The 17,135-nt window shown below is 32.7% G+C and overlaps 1 protein-coding gene across 1 annotated transcript; it reads right to left on the bottom strand.

Moving 5' to 3' along the window:
- Nucleotides 1-445: 445 nt before the first annotated feature.
- Nucleotides 446-3,934, bottom strand: LOC127726357 (uncharacterized). Its single transcript, XM_052233720.1, has 2 exons — nt 3,881-3,934; nt 446-3,670 (listed from the first exon to the last, which is right to left on the bottom strand). The coding sequence occupies exons 1-2, from the start codon at nt 3,883-3,885 to the stop codon at nt 2,437-2,439; spliced, it is 1,239 nt and encodes a 412-aa protein (XP_052089680.1). The 5' UTR covers nt 3,886-3,934; the 3' UTR covers nt 446-2,436.
- Between the last annotated feature and the right edge of the window lie 13,201 nt (nt 3,935-17,135).

Below are 17,135 nucleotides of genomic sequence, written 5' to 3'. Positions count from 1 at the left end.
TGGTCTACCCTACAAGAACGAAGGAAACATAGCCGCTTAATAATGATGTATAAGCTACAAAACAACTTTGTCAAAATCGATACATCCAGTAAGCTAATACCGAATGAACGCCCTTCCAGAAATAATAACGAAAAGGCACTTAGAATACCATCATGTAAAACAACTGTACGGAAGGAGTCGTTCTATCCCAGAACAATCAGAGAGTGGAACACCTTGCCCAACTCTACTGTCTCCGCCCTGAGTCCTGAATCCTTCAAGGCTCAGCTCCGTCATTAGATTAAATGCCATGTTTTTAATTGCACCTGTATATATATTAAATTGCACCCATTCTCTTTTTGTTTAATAAATTTCAAAAATATTTCATGCGCTCACTCCAAAATGTGGCAGAATAGTCAACCAGTTGACGGTGGCCGCTTACCGGAAGAAGAAGAAGAAGAAGACAATACAGTCAACGGGCAGAGGAGGAGAAAAATAGCAATATTTACAATTGATCAGGGACGTAATTTCATCTAAATTCAAACTGTCAGGGTCAACATTTAAAGAAATATTTATGTTCGAAGATAAAGGGAAGAGCAGCCGAAGTTAGAAAACAGGTCGGATTAACGGTAAAAATATAGTTTATTGAAGGGCCTATGCAATTTCTGAGTCAAATTTACTAAAGATGGCGGATTGCTACGTCATCGAAGTCACGTTATGTCTTACTTATTTTGATATGTTGACAGAGGTTAAGTAATTTCAACAGAAGCTGCGTATTTATACATCTCAAATGAATAGCAATTTTCGATCTGAACGGGTATAATTTTTAAGTTTCATATTTGAAATTTTAAGAAGGTTAAGTAATTACACCATGGCTCCGCATTTATACATCTCAGACGAAGAGCACCGTGCGATTTAAACTGGTATACTGCTAGAAATTCAGTTGACGAAGGTAAAGGAATTACAACAGAGACTGCGTAATAATACAACCTAAACAAAAAGCACTGCGCGATTAGAACTACATCTTTTCATTGATCCCATTTGGTGCCAACGTTTTTAATTTTCTTATCCAAAATCTTTTCCGAGTAAGTCTGTCCCCCCTGACCAAGTAGTGTTGTGGTATATGATGGTTATAGTCAGTCGATTGAGGGAATCTCAAATGTCGACTTAGAGAAAGGTCTGGCTTGCATTCATAGTCACTACGATGGCTGTACATACGTTTGTGAAATGGCTGTTCTGACTCACCAACATACTGTTTACCACATTTACACAGTATAAGATACACATCATTTGCAGTCTTGTAATTTACGTTGCAAAATATGGTGTATTCCGTACCAGTGGAGTTACTGTTAAAATATGGGTATTCAGTACTAGTATTTAATTGCAAATCAGACATCGTTTGTTTCCACACCCCTGGCAAGATCCCACTGACGAAGAGCCTGATTTAGAGGACAAAGTGTTTGAGGCTTTTGTGCCTACGGAAAGCCAGTACGGGTGGCTTGGGGAAGACAGTGTAGGACGTTTTTCGATTTCTTTCCAATTTTCGCGAAAAGGTGTGATAACTTGTCAAATTTGGGATAGTAAGTCAGCACAAACGGCACTCTTTTGTTGACCTTTTCTTCTTTATATTATAAAAGTTCACCTCGGCTGATGTTGTTAGCACGAGTGAAACCTCTATCAATGTCTTTTCTTCTGTAGCCCAATATGTTAGGTGTCGGCGAAGTTTCTGTAGTCGCCTTTTTATGGTATCAATGGTGGTTTTATTCGGATTGTCTGGCTGTAGGGAATGCTCTTATTGCAATGTTTAGGATGACAACTCAAAGGAGAAGATTGATATTGATGTTTGTCTGTGGGCTTGCAATACAGATCAGTAAATATGGTTCCATCCCTCTCTTTCGGGGCTGTGTCAAAAAATGTTATCTTAGAGCCAACGATTTAAAAAGTGAATTTTATTGAGGGATGAGCATCGTTGGCATGTTGAATAAACACATTGAGTTCTTGTTCAGTATTATCCCACTTCATTGTCAAAAGGTCTTCATTCGAGCAAAATAGATACTTTACTATTGGAAGTTGACTTTGACGAATTAGCAAAATCTCACCGAAGCAAGGAACACTTTTCAAACAAGGACAACAATAAAATTAACACTCATGAGAACATATGGGATCTCGACTCTGATGAAGGACAAGAAGAAGTCGAAATTCCAAGATTCAGGAAAAAAAAAGTTCATTGATTCCTAACTAAACCCATTGATTTGTTTTATCGGATAAAAATCTGGGATTGAAAGTAAACTCCAAGATCCTTCATCAATGCTTAATATGTTTTTGAGATTGACCTATTTTACCATTTTTACTATGTAACTATCAGATATGCAACTAATTACATACAAAAATTTCTAAAAGACATATTTTAGGCATACGTTTCCTAAATATTGCATGTAACAATATAGGTTTTAGTAGCGGTCAATTTCGATATCTGTACAATTGAAGTTTACACCAACGAGCAAAATGACTTGAATCATTTGAAAAAAATTCATAACGTTTTTCGCCAAACCTACTTCGGGCCCTTTCCACCACTTCATCTGGAGCGTAGACAGCATAGTCAGTCTTGGAGAAATCAGTTACTTTTACACTTCCATCGAACGGAATTCTTAATGTTTCCTCCCGAATTTTTCTATGTCTATGTAAACCACGAAATGCATAATGAGCTATTTTACACTCCAGTGACCTGTCGTGTGATTCAATTTCTAGCACGACAGCAGCATGCCAACATCTGTAATATTTGTATTTTATAATATCACCGATCTTCACGTCATCTTTTGATTTGATTGGTTGATTTGCAACACTTAATAATTTTCGATTTCTCTCGAAACACGGTTTACAGAGCATTCCATTTTCACATTCAATTCTATTTCGAAGTTCTTCGTCGCCGATACCTTTAAATCCTCGTTTCAAAAAAAGTCGCACTACCATTCTTATTTTTCTAACTTGCAAGCTAAGTCTCTCTCCTGTAACGCACCATGTTGTAAAATGCTCGCAGTTATTATTTAGTAAGTTGTAATGGAAATCAGGATTTGATTTCGCTGTCACCGCTCTATTGACGATCTCTTCGGGCAAAGAATGTTTAATTGTATCCGAATATTTATAAACCATCACTTTAATCTTTTTCAAATTTATTTGTTTCGTTTCGTTTAATAGTTTTGCTTTGCTAGCACATGGCCGTATGCAAGCATATACTACACCAGATGCCGTGTTTGATGCATGCACCAAGTTCACGACTACTTTATGATCTTTCTCTTCTGAATGTTTTACATCGACTACAATTGCATGGTGATCATATATTCGCCCATGGAATTTGATATGATCCCCTCTATTTATTTCTTCTCTTTTGAAAACCTGTATGGGTTTTACACATTCAATGCATGCAACAGGTTTTGTCTTTATTTTTTTTTTACCGTCAAGATCATCATGATTTTCCTTAATACTTTCTATTTTGTTAGATTCGTCAATTTCTGGATCTTCTGTAATTTCATCATCTTCAGCTATCTTCATAACATCAGGTTTTTCTGATGAGTTTTGTCGTTGCTTGGTTAAATGTTTCACTGTTTGTTCAGACGGCGGTCTTTGTAGGTAAGTCTGTCTGAGAGCGTAATCATTTCCAGTCCTTATCTTTTTGCATTTGAAAATTTTCCTCTTCCTGAAAAGAAAAATATAATAACCTCAATTAATTAGAAGCTATCAATAACCACACAAATAAGCAATACAGATGTAGTTTATGCTAACATACTCGAAGCTGTTTAATTATGTCATTTTCTCATAATTCTTTCAACAGTGGTCGCAAACTAGGCAAAAAAAAAAAAAGAAAAAAAAAAGGAAAACGATATAATTAAAGAAAAATGAAAATTACCACATTTTGAACACTTAAATAATCTCCTTGTCTTCTCGGGCATGTCTCATATGATAAGATATGTTATGTTGAAAATAGAGTTACATTTGACAACTTTTCCGGTTTCATTTTTTCGGAGAATCCGGTTTCCTTTTAGTCGGAGATTTTATGATAAAATATTCATTATCATACTGATATCTGGTTTAAAATTTTGTTTCCTTACACAATCATGTTTGAGATGTTTCAAATAGAGTTAAATTGTATTAAAGGGGATGCTCCAATAATAAGTTAAAAATTTTCCTTTTTTCATTTATTTTAATTTAACTGAAAACGATGATTTTAACCCAAACTCAATTTCCACCATTTGTAACTTAGTTTGTTGTAATTATATCAAATATGATAACATCCTGGACACAAAAACACTCAATTAGTTTCTGTTGCAATTTTAGCGACGTGTTAGACCTTTTCTGTTCAAATTGACTGGACTTTAAACCACCAGCCACCGATTTAAAATATATGGTTTTCCAAGAACAAATAGGAAAGTGAAATATTTTCATAAAACATATTACTCATTATTAGATTTTGCTATTTAAGAAAGTTCTATAAGATATTACAGATTATGTGGTCTCGATTGTTGTACTGTTGCACATGCATTTGCAGTCTTCTTGGTCTATTGGAATGAAATGTTTATGTCAGAATAAATCCGTTTTAAGTAGCTTGAAAGACTTAAATTAAGAAGTGTTAATCTTTGATGCCTATCATTCTGTTTATCGAGATACTATTTTCTTTAACTTCGTATAGTGTGTTCCTGTTCTACATTTTAACAAATTTTACAGAACACTCCTTTAGTCTGTAATACTCAATTCTTGCTTCTTCTTCTTTTATTATTATTTTTTTTAAAGGAAAATGATAACATTATACTACTAAATCAGTTTTCACTTTTTCACGTTCAATGAAGTGGGAGATAATCAAAAATGCTTTGCAGTTCATCGGTCGTCGTCTTCGACCATGAATTTGCCCCAAGGAAAATATCAAAATTCCGAAATTTTTGTTTTGGATAGGAAGTAGAAACTTAAATCATAGCCAATATTATACATGTGAATACACATAATGATGTCGATATTTTTCTTATGATCCCTTGGAGCATGGTCTCTAGGGGTAGAGAAAAAAATAAATTATGATTGTCTAATAACTCTATTCACACTAACAAAGAAAGGCACAATTGTTTGCACCTGTCCTAAGTCAGGTATCTGATGTTCAGTAGTTGTCGTTTGTTGATGTGGTTCATAAGTGTTTCTCGTCTCTCGTTTTTTTATATAGATTAGACCGTTGGTTTTCCCGTTTGAATGATTTCACACTAGTAATTTTTGGGGCCCTTTATAGCTTGCTGTTCGGTGTGAGCCAAGGCTCCGTGTTGAAGACCGTACTTTGACCTATAATGGTTTACTTTTATAAATTTTGACTTGGATGGAGAGTTGTCTCATTGGCACTCATACCACATCTTCTTATATCTACTTATTATTATACCCTTGTTTTTAAATAGCACTTTCCGAGTTTTCACAATTTAAGAAATGGTACTAATGTTTAATTTAATATCATAGCCTCCATTTTTGAATAAAGACTATCAACATAACGAATGCACGGAAGTACGTAGTGTGTATGTCGTGTTAAATGCATAGCATATCATTTGTTTTACCCTGCCGACCGTTTTCTTTTGAACTAGTTTCCAACAATGTATCAATCATAGTGAACGAATAACTTAACAATGCGGACCTGCTCCCAATCACCCCCTCAATCCAGGACTGGAAGGATAGTTTTTAAAATATGGATGGATTAATTTCTTTCGCAAATATCTAACAGGATGAATTGTCACAAAAATAGGATGTATAGCAATGGTCTAACACTAAAATGGACATACACGTCTGACTGACATAAATGCTCCTTTTTATTACATTTTCCCCTGAACTACATACGCTGGGACTTTAAGCATACAATATTCCGTGAACAAGACACAATGGAAGACGTGTTGCATTGCATGTGCTTTGACGATGGGATGGTGTATAAAAAAAGAGGCAGAAGATACCAAAGGGACATTAAAAGTCCGCAAAACAATACACCAAAAAACCGAAGACTTATAGAAACACAAACCCCACCAAAAACTGGGGGTAACATTGAATGCAAACAACGCACAGAAAACAGCGCACATGAAAAATTCCAGTCAGTTTTGCGGTTAGTTTTGGAAAAAAAGTATAACAAAAATACCGAACTCAAAGGTAAATTAAAAAAGTGGAAGTCCATAAAAACTGACAAAACCAAACGTTACCAACCAACGGAACGAGTGAAAAGCAATTGTCATATTCCTGACTTGGTACAGTAATTTTCCGAAATAAAATGGTGGGTTACACCTGGTTTTTATAGCTAGCTTTATTGCGGGGAAGATTCTATTATAAATCAATTGACTGGTGTATTCTTTACGTCAAGTTTTAAATATCAAATGCTCACGGTAGTCAGGACGATACCTTCTGAAATTAATCCAATACATTGTATCATATTAATTCTTATTTTATTTCGGACCAAATAGGTTGCTATACCTGGTTTTCATCTGCTGAAATATACATAGAATCAATCTGATTGAAATACAGATCATGTGTGGAAGCTTCGCTTACAACTTTCTGACAACGCTTCGTTTTACTTTCTGTTTTAAAGACCTTTCGGGGTCCTCTTGGTTTTGTCGTTCACTTACAACTATCTGACAACGCTTCGTTTTACTTTCTGTTTTAAAGACCTTTCGGGGTTTCCTTGGTTTTGTCGTTTTGACATACACTATCAACATTTGGAGGCAGGAATTTAATTGGCTGATGCTATATTACCAGAACAGACAGTAAAATGTAGTGTTTTCAGGATCAGCAGCGGCCGCATATAGAGTTTATATATCACAGTTGATACGGTATTCATGACCTGAGTTTCCTATCATGATTTCCTTGATAGATGGTTGATCCTTACTTTTTTTTTGAACCAACGATTCCAATTGTTAAAGTTAAAGTCATCCCTTCGAAAGTCTTACAGACGCCATCACGAGTTGGTTGACCGTTATGGACTATCAGTTTCACAGATGACAATGGATTTGTTCCAATTGTCGTAACCACAATCCCGTCTCCTGTTTCTCAATTGTAACAATACTGAATGAGTTGCTCATTTCTTTAGATATCTGTGTAGTGTTTTGTAGGGTTGTTTGTTTTTTCGTCGTCTTTCGTTTTTACCATTACTTTGTGAGTTTCTCTTCAACTTATTGTCCAATCTATTTAACAATATAACAATACTATGTATGTATCGAAAGAACAACAGCAGTTACATGCAATATTTGAATTTAAAATAAAACATTGCAATTCCTGACCTACGATAGTCCATTTTTACAACGTGTTGGATGGAAGAATTAAATATCAAAAGATTAAAATTTCAACTGTGGTAAAGGAGGATGTCTGATGAAAACCCATGAAATTAAAAAATATTCAATATTCAATCCTTTTAACATTCTGGTTATTTCATTGATAAATAAATCTAAAAATATAACCTATATGAATGATAAGAAATGTGGTGACATCTTGAGATAAACGTGTAATCTTCATCTATAGTGTTATCTGTCTATACGGTATGCCAAATTCTAAATATGACCTATTTGTTGCAGAAATGTTACAGTTGACGCCATAAAGTTGTTCATTGTTCAAAATTGTCATTTACAAGAAGCTTTTTCATAAGATTGAAGAAAAATCTCACCTAAAAAATCATTTCACTCGCGTCAGTATATTGTGGCAACATATTGCTGGCATAAGGACGTTGCTGCCAAAACTCCAAGGTAAATTCAAAAAATAGGAAGTCCATAAAAACTGACAAAATCAAATGTAGACTAATGAATGGAAAACAACTATCATATTCCTGACTTGGTATAGGCACTTTCCGACGAAGACGGTTTGTTAAACCTGGTTTGATAGCTAGCGAAACCTCCCACTTGTATGACATTTTGTTGTCTTTGTATTGCCGATCTGTTTTGGTGTTTGAAGCTTTTGTCTATTTTTTAATAGTTTTATAAGTAATAGGCAAAAATGCTAAACATCGTTCTTTAAGAGCAACAACTCTTATACGGGTCAAGTTATCATTAAGTAATATTGGCATTTTTGTAGATCTTGTTTGAGTATGTGGATGATATTTACAGAATAGAGATTAATGAGCAAAAGTTATAAGCAACACAAACTCTACTATTTTGGTAGATAAAACTTAGTATGACTTATAGACTTTTATCTAGATTTCCTAATGATCAGCTATGGGAAGTCTGGTTTGAATTGGTATAGCATTTTTCGATAAGATCATTAGATGAAAATGTTAGGACCGACGACGATTTGCGATGACAAAATCGCATTTTGACCTTTAAGATAGATGAACTTAAATGAATGACACTAAAATTAACTTAGTTAGATCGATATTGTAGGAGACATTTGGCATTCATATTATTTGATTATCGGTCATTTTATACCAAAGGAAGAAACTGGCTAATCGCGAAACACCTCTTATTAAAGAACAAAGCATTCTTTTCAAAATATCACCTTTCAAATAATAGAGGCTAAACAAAATTGGAACACACAAGGTAGAAAACAAAGAGAGAGACAGATTTTGGATGCACCGGCTACGTATTCTTGTAACTGATTCGATGAGAGAGATGAAACCCAGTTTTATCATAAACTAAAGGAAATAATCTTGAACTGATTTTCTCATCACATTTTGATTTGTTTGTACGAACTTTACTATAAGCTTGAATTTTTTTTTTATAGTATCATCATCATCATCATCATGATCATGATCATCTTCATCATCATCATCATCATCATTATCATTCAAATCTAAAATGGGAATACATTTGTATTTTTGTGACATTCTTATCTGTTTTAAGATTCTAATATTTTGGAATAATCTTTAATTTAGGTCGTTTTTATTATTACACATATACGAAAAAAAGAATTAACAAAAATACCGAATTCCAAAGAAAAATTACCACAAGTGGAGTCCATAAAACCTGACATAACCAAATGCTCGAATATATCATCCAACTGAACAAATGGAAAACAACTGTCATATTCCTGACTTAGTACCGGCATTATCCGAAGAAAATGGTGGGTTAAACCTGGTTTTAAAGCTTGCCAAACCTTCCAGTTGTATGACAGTTGTTTATAGTTTCGTCATATTCAGAAAATTGTGTGAGCAACCCAAACAGACATAATTGGTTTACGTGATAATAATTGGGATCCAACATTCAAAATTGTGTAAGTATGCATCATAGATATACAACACAACTGACTTAAAACAATCAAAACAAGCATATACCATACTTTGAACTATAATTGATTACTTTTTACACATTGTGACTTGGATGAAGAGTTGTCGCATTGGCACTCATACCACATCTTCTTATTTATATATAAATAAATTTGAAAAAGACGCCAGCAAAAAAGGTTTAAGTATATATCTTTATTTGAACTGTAATCTTTACATCAAATTATAAGTCTGAGTCTTGATTTATTTTCAAATGTGTTCTTCTTTGCTGCATATCATTCGATTTTTTTGGTAGTTTTTCTTTAGCTTTTATTGGGTAGCTACGTTAGTATATATAGTCTTGGTGTGTTCCGTTGACGTTTTCAGCCAGTACAAAATGAATGAAATTGGCATCCGTACTTTAAAATTTGTTCCAATATCACCATTGAAACTTATTTATCACTAAACTCTTACAGCATGTTTATCTGTTCGTTAGTTATTGTTCGAGGAAAAAGTAAATTATTCTATAGTCAATAGTTTTGAAAGAACGTTTATTTTTTGCGAACTTCCTATCATTAGCGTAGTTGAAGAGAACGCAAAGTTACAGTAGGAAGGGCGGTAAATATTCTCTAATGTTTCTTACGGTATGTGTCATCTTTTTCGTTCTATTTCTTTTAACTTATTTCATGTTCCAGATTGTTACTGCAGCATTTATCTCCAATCTTAAATTTGATTAACTTTGAGATTGGTTAAGAACACAAGTTTGAAGTAAAAATAGTGCGTGATATCATGTATATGTTTTATATATATATATATATATTTATTAAGAAACTGTCCCTTATAACGGCTGCACTGGCAGGTAGGGTACCCACTTAAGCGGCTAAGAGCATATACAATGAATAATGTAACAATAAAATAAAATATACATAAGACAAAATCAGAGTTAAAAATTGTTTCCCTTTAAAATAAGTCACCTTTCATGAAAGACATAACAGCATTAAATAAGATAAAAACTGAACGATTAAAGTTTACATAATCCGTATTGCACACACAAATCACAGTAAGCTTAATGTTCTAAGATCGAAGACCTGCAGGCTGTAAGTGTACATTTCACGCAACAGATTTTTACTAAAACTGTCAATATATTTACTAACAATAAGATGTGGATCAACACGATAAAAAAATAATCATCTAGCAATATGTTTATTTTTTCCTCTTCCTGAAAAACTAATGTTATAACCTCAATTAATTAGATGCTTTTACGAACCACACATATAAGCGATAAAATGTACTTTATGCTTACATACTCGATGCAGTTTTATTAAAGGCATGTAAATCAATTTTCTCCTAGATTCTTTCAACAGTGGTCGCAAAGCAGGCAAAAAAAAAACAAAATAACAAAAAAAAAAACAAAATAGAGAACGATACAATTAAAGGAAGATGAGCCTTACCCCATTTTGAACACTTAAATAATCTTCTTTATCTTTTCGTACATGTCTCATATGATATGATATGATATGCTGACAACTTTTCTGATTTCCTTTTTTCGGAGAATTTTTGATGAAATCTTAGCTTTTGCCGCAAAATACTAATTTCTGGTGTTGAAATTTGTCAGTTTCCTATCCAATCCAAGTAGAGTTTTCCGGTTTTCTATTTTCGGAGATTGTATGATAAAATCTTCCTCGACATACTAATATCTGGTCGTGAAATTTGTCAGTTTCTTTATACAATTTGAGATGTTTCAAATATACTTATATTGTATTAAAGGTGTTGCTCCAATAATTACATTAATATTAGAATTTCCCAGTTTTCATTGATTTTTTTTAAATATCAAAAAGGATGATTTTAACCTAAACTCAATTTCAACCACTTTTGACTTGGCAAACCGTAATTATATCAAATATGTTAACATCCTGGACACAAAAGCACTTAATTAGTTTCTGTTGCAACTTTATTGATGTTTAAACCTTTTCTGCATATATTGACTGGACTATAAACCACCAGACACTGATCTAAAATGCATTTTTTTCAAGGACAAATACGAAAGTAAAATATTTTAACAAAAAATATTACTCGTTGAAAATTTTTTTTATTTTAAAAAAGTTCTATAAGATATTACAGATTATCATGTCGCGATTGTTGTACTGTTGCACACATAATTGCGGGTCTTGATTTATACGAATGAAATGTTTATGTCCGAATAAAGTCCGTTTTAATTTGCTTGAAAGTCTTAATTTAAGCAATTTTAATCTTTTCTGCAGTTCATTCTGTTTTTCGCGATATTATTTTCTTTAACTTTATACATTTGCGAAAAATTTGTGTGTTCCCGTTTGAAAATTTTTCACAAATTTCACTGAATACCCCTAAAGCCTGCTATACTCATTTTTTGCTTCTTTTTATTTTTTTTTAAGGAAAATGATAACATTATATTACAAATCAGTTTTCACAATCCCCGCGCTCAATGAATCGGGAGATAGTCACAAATGCATTGCAGTTTATCGGTCGTCGTCTTCCCTTATGAATTTGCCCTTAGAAAAAATATCAAAATTCCGAAATTTTTAGTTTGGATATTGTCTAGAAACTTAAATCACAGCTAGTATTACACATGAGAATACAAATGTTGGTGTCGATATTTTTGGTATTACCCTTGGAGCATAGTCTCTAAGGGTAGAGAAATAAATAAATTATGAATGCCCCATTACTCCAATCACACTAATAAAGATATACATTTTATATTATGTGTATAAATATATATTGCCCAGTTTTCAGAATTAGAGCAATGGGAATAATGATAGATTTAATATCACAATTTTCATTTTTGAATAAATCCTATCAACCTAAAGCTGAATAGTCGACAAAAATCGGTTGTATAGTAATGGTCTAATACTGAGGTTGACATACAAGTCTTTCTGACATAAATGCTCCTTTTTATTTTATTTTTCCAAGTACTACATCCGCTGGGGTTTAACTTCTGTGACTTTTAACATGTTATATACCGTGAACATTAAACAATGGAAGACGTGTTGCATTGTATGTGTTTTGATCATGGGATGGTGTGTACAAATAAAAGGCGGAAGTTAAATCGCGATTAATACACTGGGAAAACTAGTTCAAAAGAAAACCGACGGAGGGTAAAATATGTATTTTATTTATCCAACAAAACCATAGATAGAAATAGCATATTAGTATTTCTTTACATTATTAGAATTGTCCTTCTTCTTTAAATATCTTGTACATATTGTCATCTACATTCCGATGTGTGTTTACTTGATTAGCCTTTGAAATGAAACCACAGGCTCCAGGGAGCAGGTATCGCTCACCTGGCATTATAACTTGGAATTGATCCAATATAATAATTACAGTACCCATAGTTTCTAGCAAATAAAATTGAAAAATCATCCTTCAAGGGCAATAAACCTAAAAAAGTATAATGGAGATGTTGCACCTGTTCACTTATTTGTAGATCTTATTTTGGTGATCATTTTTGTTATTTACAGTTTCTCTCTATCTACTTTAGTTTCCAAACAAAAAATGTCATTTAAGGGCAGATCTTTTATGCTAGTTATAGTTTCTTTCTACAGCTTCTGCAAAAAACAAAAAATACAATAAATTTGTAAAAACCGTCATTCAATTGATTGATTGACTGATTGATTGTTTTTCATGCCACTTTCAGTTCTCTTGGCTCTATCATGGCGACCAGCTTTTATTGCAGGAGGAATTACTTAGCATTTATATGTATTCATCCTATCAAATTTTCATTTGTAACAAAATAATGAAGTATTGCTGTACTTTTTTGTATTAGCGGTACTGATTGGATATTCAAGTAAATGAAGTTTTAAATACATATACCAATAGTAATAAATGTAGTTTAGAATATACTGTAAATTCAGAAATAAACACCATGTTTTATCTATTTGAAAAACCTGAATGAACGAGCATCCCATAATAAAAACTGGTATTAGAGGTTTTTGTTAGTAACAATTTACTATTAAAAAAACTCAATAAATTTTTGATTTTCAAAGTTTACTTAATCCGTATTGCACACACACATCACAGTAAGCTTAATGTTCTAAGATCGAAGAAGTTAAACAGTTAATAATTTGAAGTTAAACAGTAAGAATAAAACTTAAAATTTGGAAATTACAATATAATATTTCATTTACAGTCACAAACGAGTCTAACATATCAGAGCATGTGCTGGACTGCAGTGGTAAAATATAGCATAATGGGTTTTGAGACAAATACCAAATTTCACATTAAGGGCCGTGCATGAGGTCAGACAGGTAAATTTAAAAATTAATGCTGCATCCACATTTGTAGTGCATTAAAACACAATTAAATTCACAATACTCCCACTTATAATAACAAATTACAGAAGCATCAAAGGTGCATAATACTATTTTTTATTTGTTGAACCAACAATTGTATTGTGTTGAGAACTTTTTTTTTTATATCTTAATGCACATAGTAAAGTCTGCTGAAAATTCATGTTAAAAGAAGGTAATTGCTGATATTGATTTATGGCTCAATAGATAATGCTTATAATGAAACTTTTCCCATAATGTTTTTATTCATAGGCACTGAGATTGACCTTGCCCTTCCGGTCCAAAATCAAGTAGCGTCTTATTCTTTACAAAGGTAGTTTTCAATCTATTTTTGGTGGAGGTGGGACATGTGGTTCAAAAGATTTCATTTGACAACCAACATTTTGCTCCAATTTCTATACATCAATTTCTGTTTAGGTTCTTTTTCTTTCCAAGAGGCATTTTGAAGATAGATTGGTGGAGATTGGAGCACATATAGTCTAAATCTCTTTCCTCTTGCAATAGTTTAAAAACTATTTGAATTCTCTGCCCTTTACACTAGTATTCCCTTTTCTACACTTATATATATATTAAAAGAATCAAACCTACTTTATTTCATGAGAGAGAACAGTCAACGTAGATACAAATATCTTTATATCTTGTTTTAATGATAACATATCTGTAACGTTTGGAAGACGTGCTTTTAAATAAACCATCGGTATTTCTATGGTAATCAATTGTGCTTCCCTACTTGCCGACTTCCTCATTTATTCATACGTTTTACGCCGCATCAGCACAGAAAGGCTATATTGCGGCGAAACCTACATAAACGATGTCCTATCACTAAATAATTCAAGTCTGGTGACTATCATAAATTAAGGGGACAGTAGTTTACCGAAATCCAAATTTCGTAAATCGCTTACGAAGAGACAAATCATGGTAAAAACCAAAACTGAGAAAATCGCGAGAATCGGGATACCGGGTGCGTGGACATGATGGGGGGTCTCCTGCTATGCATGTATCACCGGCAACTCTGAGTCAAAATAGCACAATCTAGAATAGGACATAGTCGGTAAAATTACAGATCAGACGATAATACTGGTATCTGAAGATCTAAGAACATGTCGCTTGCGAGTTGAGACACCGACACATCGTATTGGTCAACCAGTTCGTGATGGTGACCTTAAACTAATAAAGTGTCGATTTCAGTCGTTCTTATTTATAACTCAGCTGGAACAGTTCATGTGTAAAAACCACACCTGTTAACAAAGTCCGTATTGCATGAACACGCCAGAGTGAAACGTATCAACTGAGATATGTAAACGCCATACGATGAAGCCCAGGGTATGTTACTTCTGAGAATTGGGAAGTTGACAATTGGTAAATTGAAATCATCACATTTGTCATAGATTTTAGTTCTAAGTCCTCCATATGTCAATATGGAGGAAAATATCAAGATATGAAATAGACCTTCTTCCTTAGGTAGTATTCTAATCTCAAATTCACTATGATATATAAGATGTAAACACTCATTGAAATGTAGGTTATTGAGTGACAGGACATCATCAATATATCTGAAAGTGAAAGTAAAGAATTGGCAAGATGCTTTTCCTTTTTGTCTTTGAGAAGATTCTTTGGGAATATGTTGTCAATCAAAAAGTCCAGCAATACGATGATGTTATCATAAATAAATGCTTACATGTATTATGTATTCTGCGCTTTCTGCATCAAAAATTAAACTTTGATGGTAGTAGATCTTAGTTCATATTAAAAACACGAACATATACGTTTACAAAAATATTCATTTTTAATGAACAGAGAAAATTGAAATAAAAAATTCAGAAACGAAACCCACCTCAGACCCCAGTGAACATTTTGTTTTATGTTTCCAGTCTTTTATTTATATTTTTTAAAGTAATAGGCAAACGTTCTAAACTTTGTCAAAATCGTCGTTTTAGAACAATTCTGGTATCTTTCGTCCCTCTTTTACACTGATATGGAGTCGATTAATGGTTTCAGCCATTTGACATTTGTATCTATCTTTAATATCTGACCATTCTTACTATCTACATTTTTTTTTCAAGATAGTATACAAAATGCAACAAAATGTTAATGCTATGTGTAAAATTAAAGTTCTCATGATAGTATTTTAATCGAAGTATTAACTTGAAAACTACAAATGATTGACACAAACCGGTGTACAGCAATACAAAATCTAATATTTTGATTTTTCAAGGTGTTCCTAAAAGTCACAAGCATTATACACTAACCACTACCAATTTTTAACAACTCGGTTTACTAATTTTTGTCACACACATTTTCTACATAGTTGAATAATTTTTTTTGATAATATATTTTTCCAGATTTAAATCTAAAAAGGAAATATATTTACAAACATGATTATCTGTTGTTTTTTTTTAAATATTTTTGAATAATCATTAATTTAGGTCGTTTGCATTATTTCACATAGATGAATGGTAATCTTTACCGGTTTGCATTAAATAATGTGCTAATATTTGCTGCATGTCATTGAATTTGTTTGTAGTTTTCCCTTATTTTGTCTACGTTAATATACGGAGTCTTGGTGAGTTCGTCTGACATATACAGCCAGTATTGATTGAATTGAAATTGACATCCTTTTCTTTAAAATTGGTCGTATATCAGCATTTAAACTTATTTTCACTTAACAAGTATAGCCTATTTATCTCTCAGTTAGTATTTGTTTGAGAAAACAGTAAATTATTATAAAGGTATTTGTCTCTATCAATACTAATTAAAAGAACGTTTTCTCGAGATTTTTTAATCACTAGCGTCCTTTAAGAGAACGTTAGTACAAATCATTCAAAAGTTGCAGTTTGACGGGTGTTAAATATTCTTTAATGTTTTCCTGCAGTTAAATGTTCTCTAATATACTACAGCATTTATCTTTGATCTCAAATTTGATTAAGTTTGATATTTGATAAGCAGAACATAGTTTTTAAGTAAAGTAGTACATGTCTATATAGTTTATACCTTTAAAATCATGTGTCATAAATTGACATTTGTATTAAAATCATTCGAATGGATTTAATATTCACACAAAATCAGCTACATTGAATTGTAAAGCGATGCTTCAAATATATTTCTGACAGATTTTAAAGTCCAGTTTGTAGTATCGAAGTCTTTTGTGTGTCTTTTTTATAACCATTTTCAAGTTCTTTTGCCAAATATTTAGGTTGACAATCAGATATGCAACCAATTACAAAGGAATAAAATTGAGAATGGAAATGGGGAATGTGTCAAAGAGACCACAACCCGACCAAAGAGCAGAAAACAGCCCAGGGCCACCAATGGGTCTTCAACACAGAGAGAAAATTCCGCACCCGGATGCTGGATTCAGCTGGCCCCTAAACAAAAAAATGTACTAGTTCAGTGAAAATGGACGTCATACTTAACTCCGAAACATATAAATGGACTAAAAAGAGAACATGTGTTATTAAACATTAAAGAATTCATAAGAAGTATTGGATTCGTAAATGATAATCAACGCGCGACGAAGCGTTACCAACTTCTGGTATAACGACTGTCTATTTTACGTTTAAACAATAAATCAAAGGAATTCCACTAAAATAATTTCATATTTTCTCTATTTTATTTTTCAATAGTTAGAAATGATTGTTTCCACTCGATTC

The sequence above is a fragment of the Mytilus californianus genome, unplaced genomic scaffold, assembly GCF_021869535.1.
Source record: "Mytilus californianus isolate M0D057914Y unplaced genomic scaffold, xbMytCali1.0.p SCAF_1, whole genome shotgun sequence".
Lineage (NCBI taxonomy): Eukaryota > Metazoa > Mollusca > Bivalvia > Mytilida > Mytilidae > Mytilus > Mytilus californianus.
Note: the sequence above shows the minus strand (reverse complement) of the source record. Positions and strands in the feature narration are given on the sequence as shown.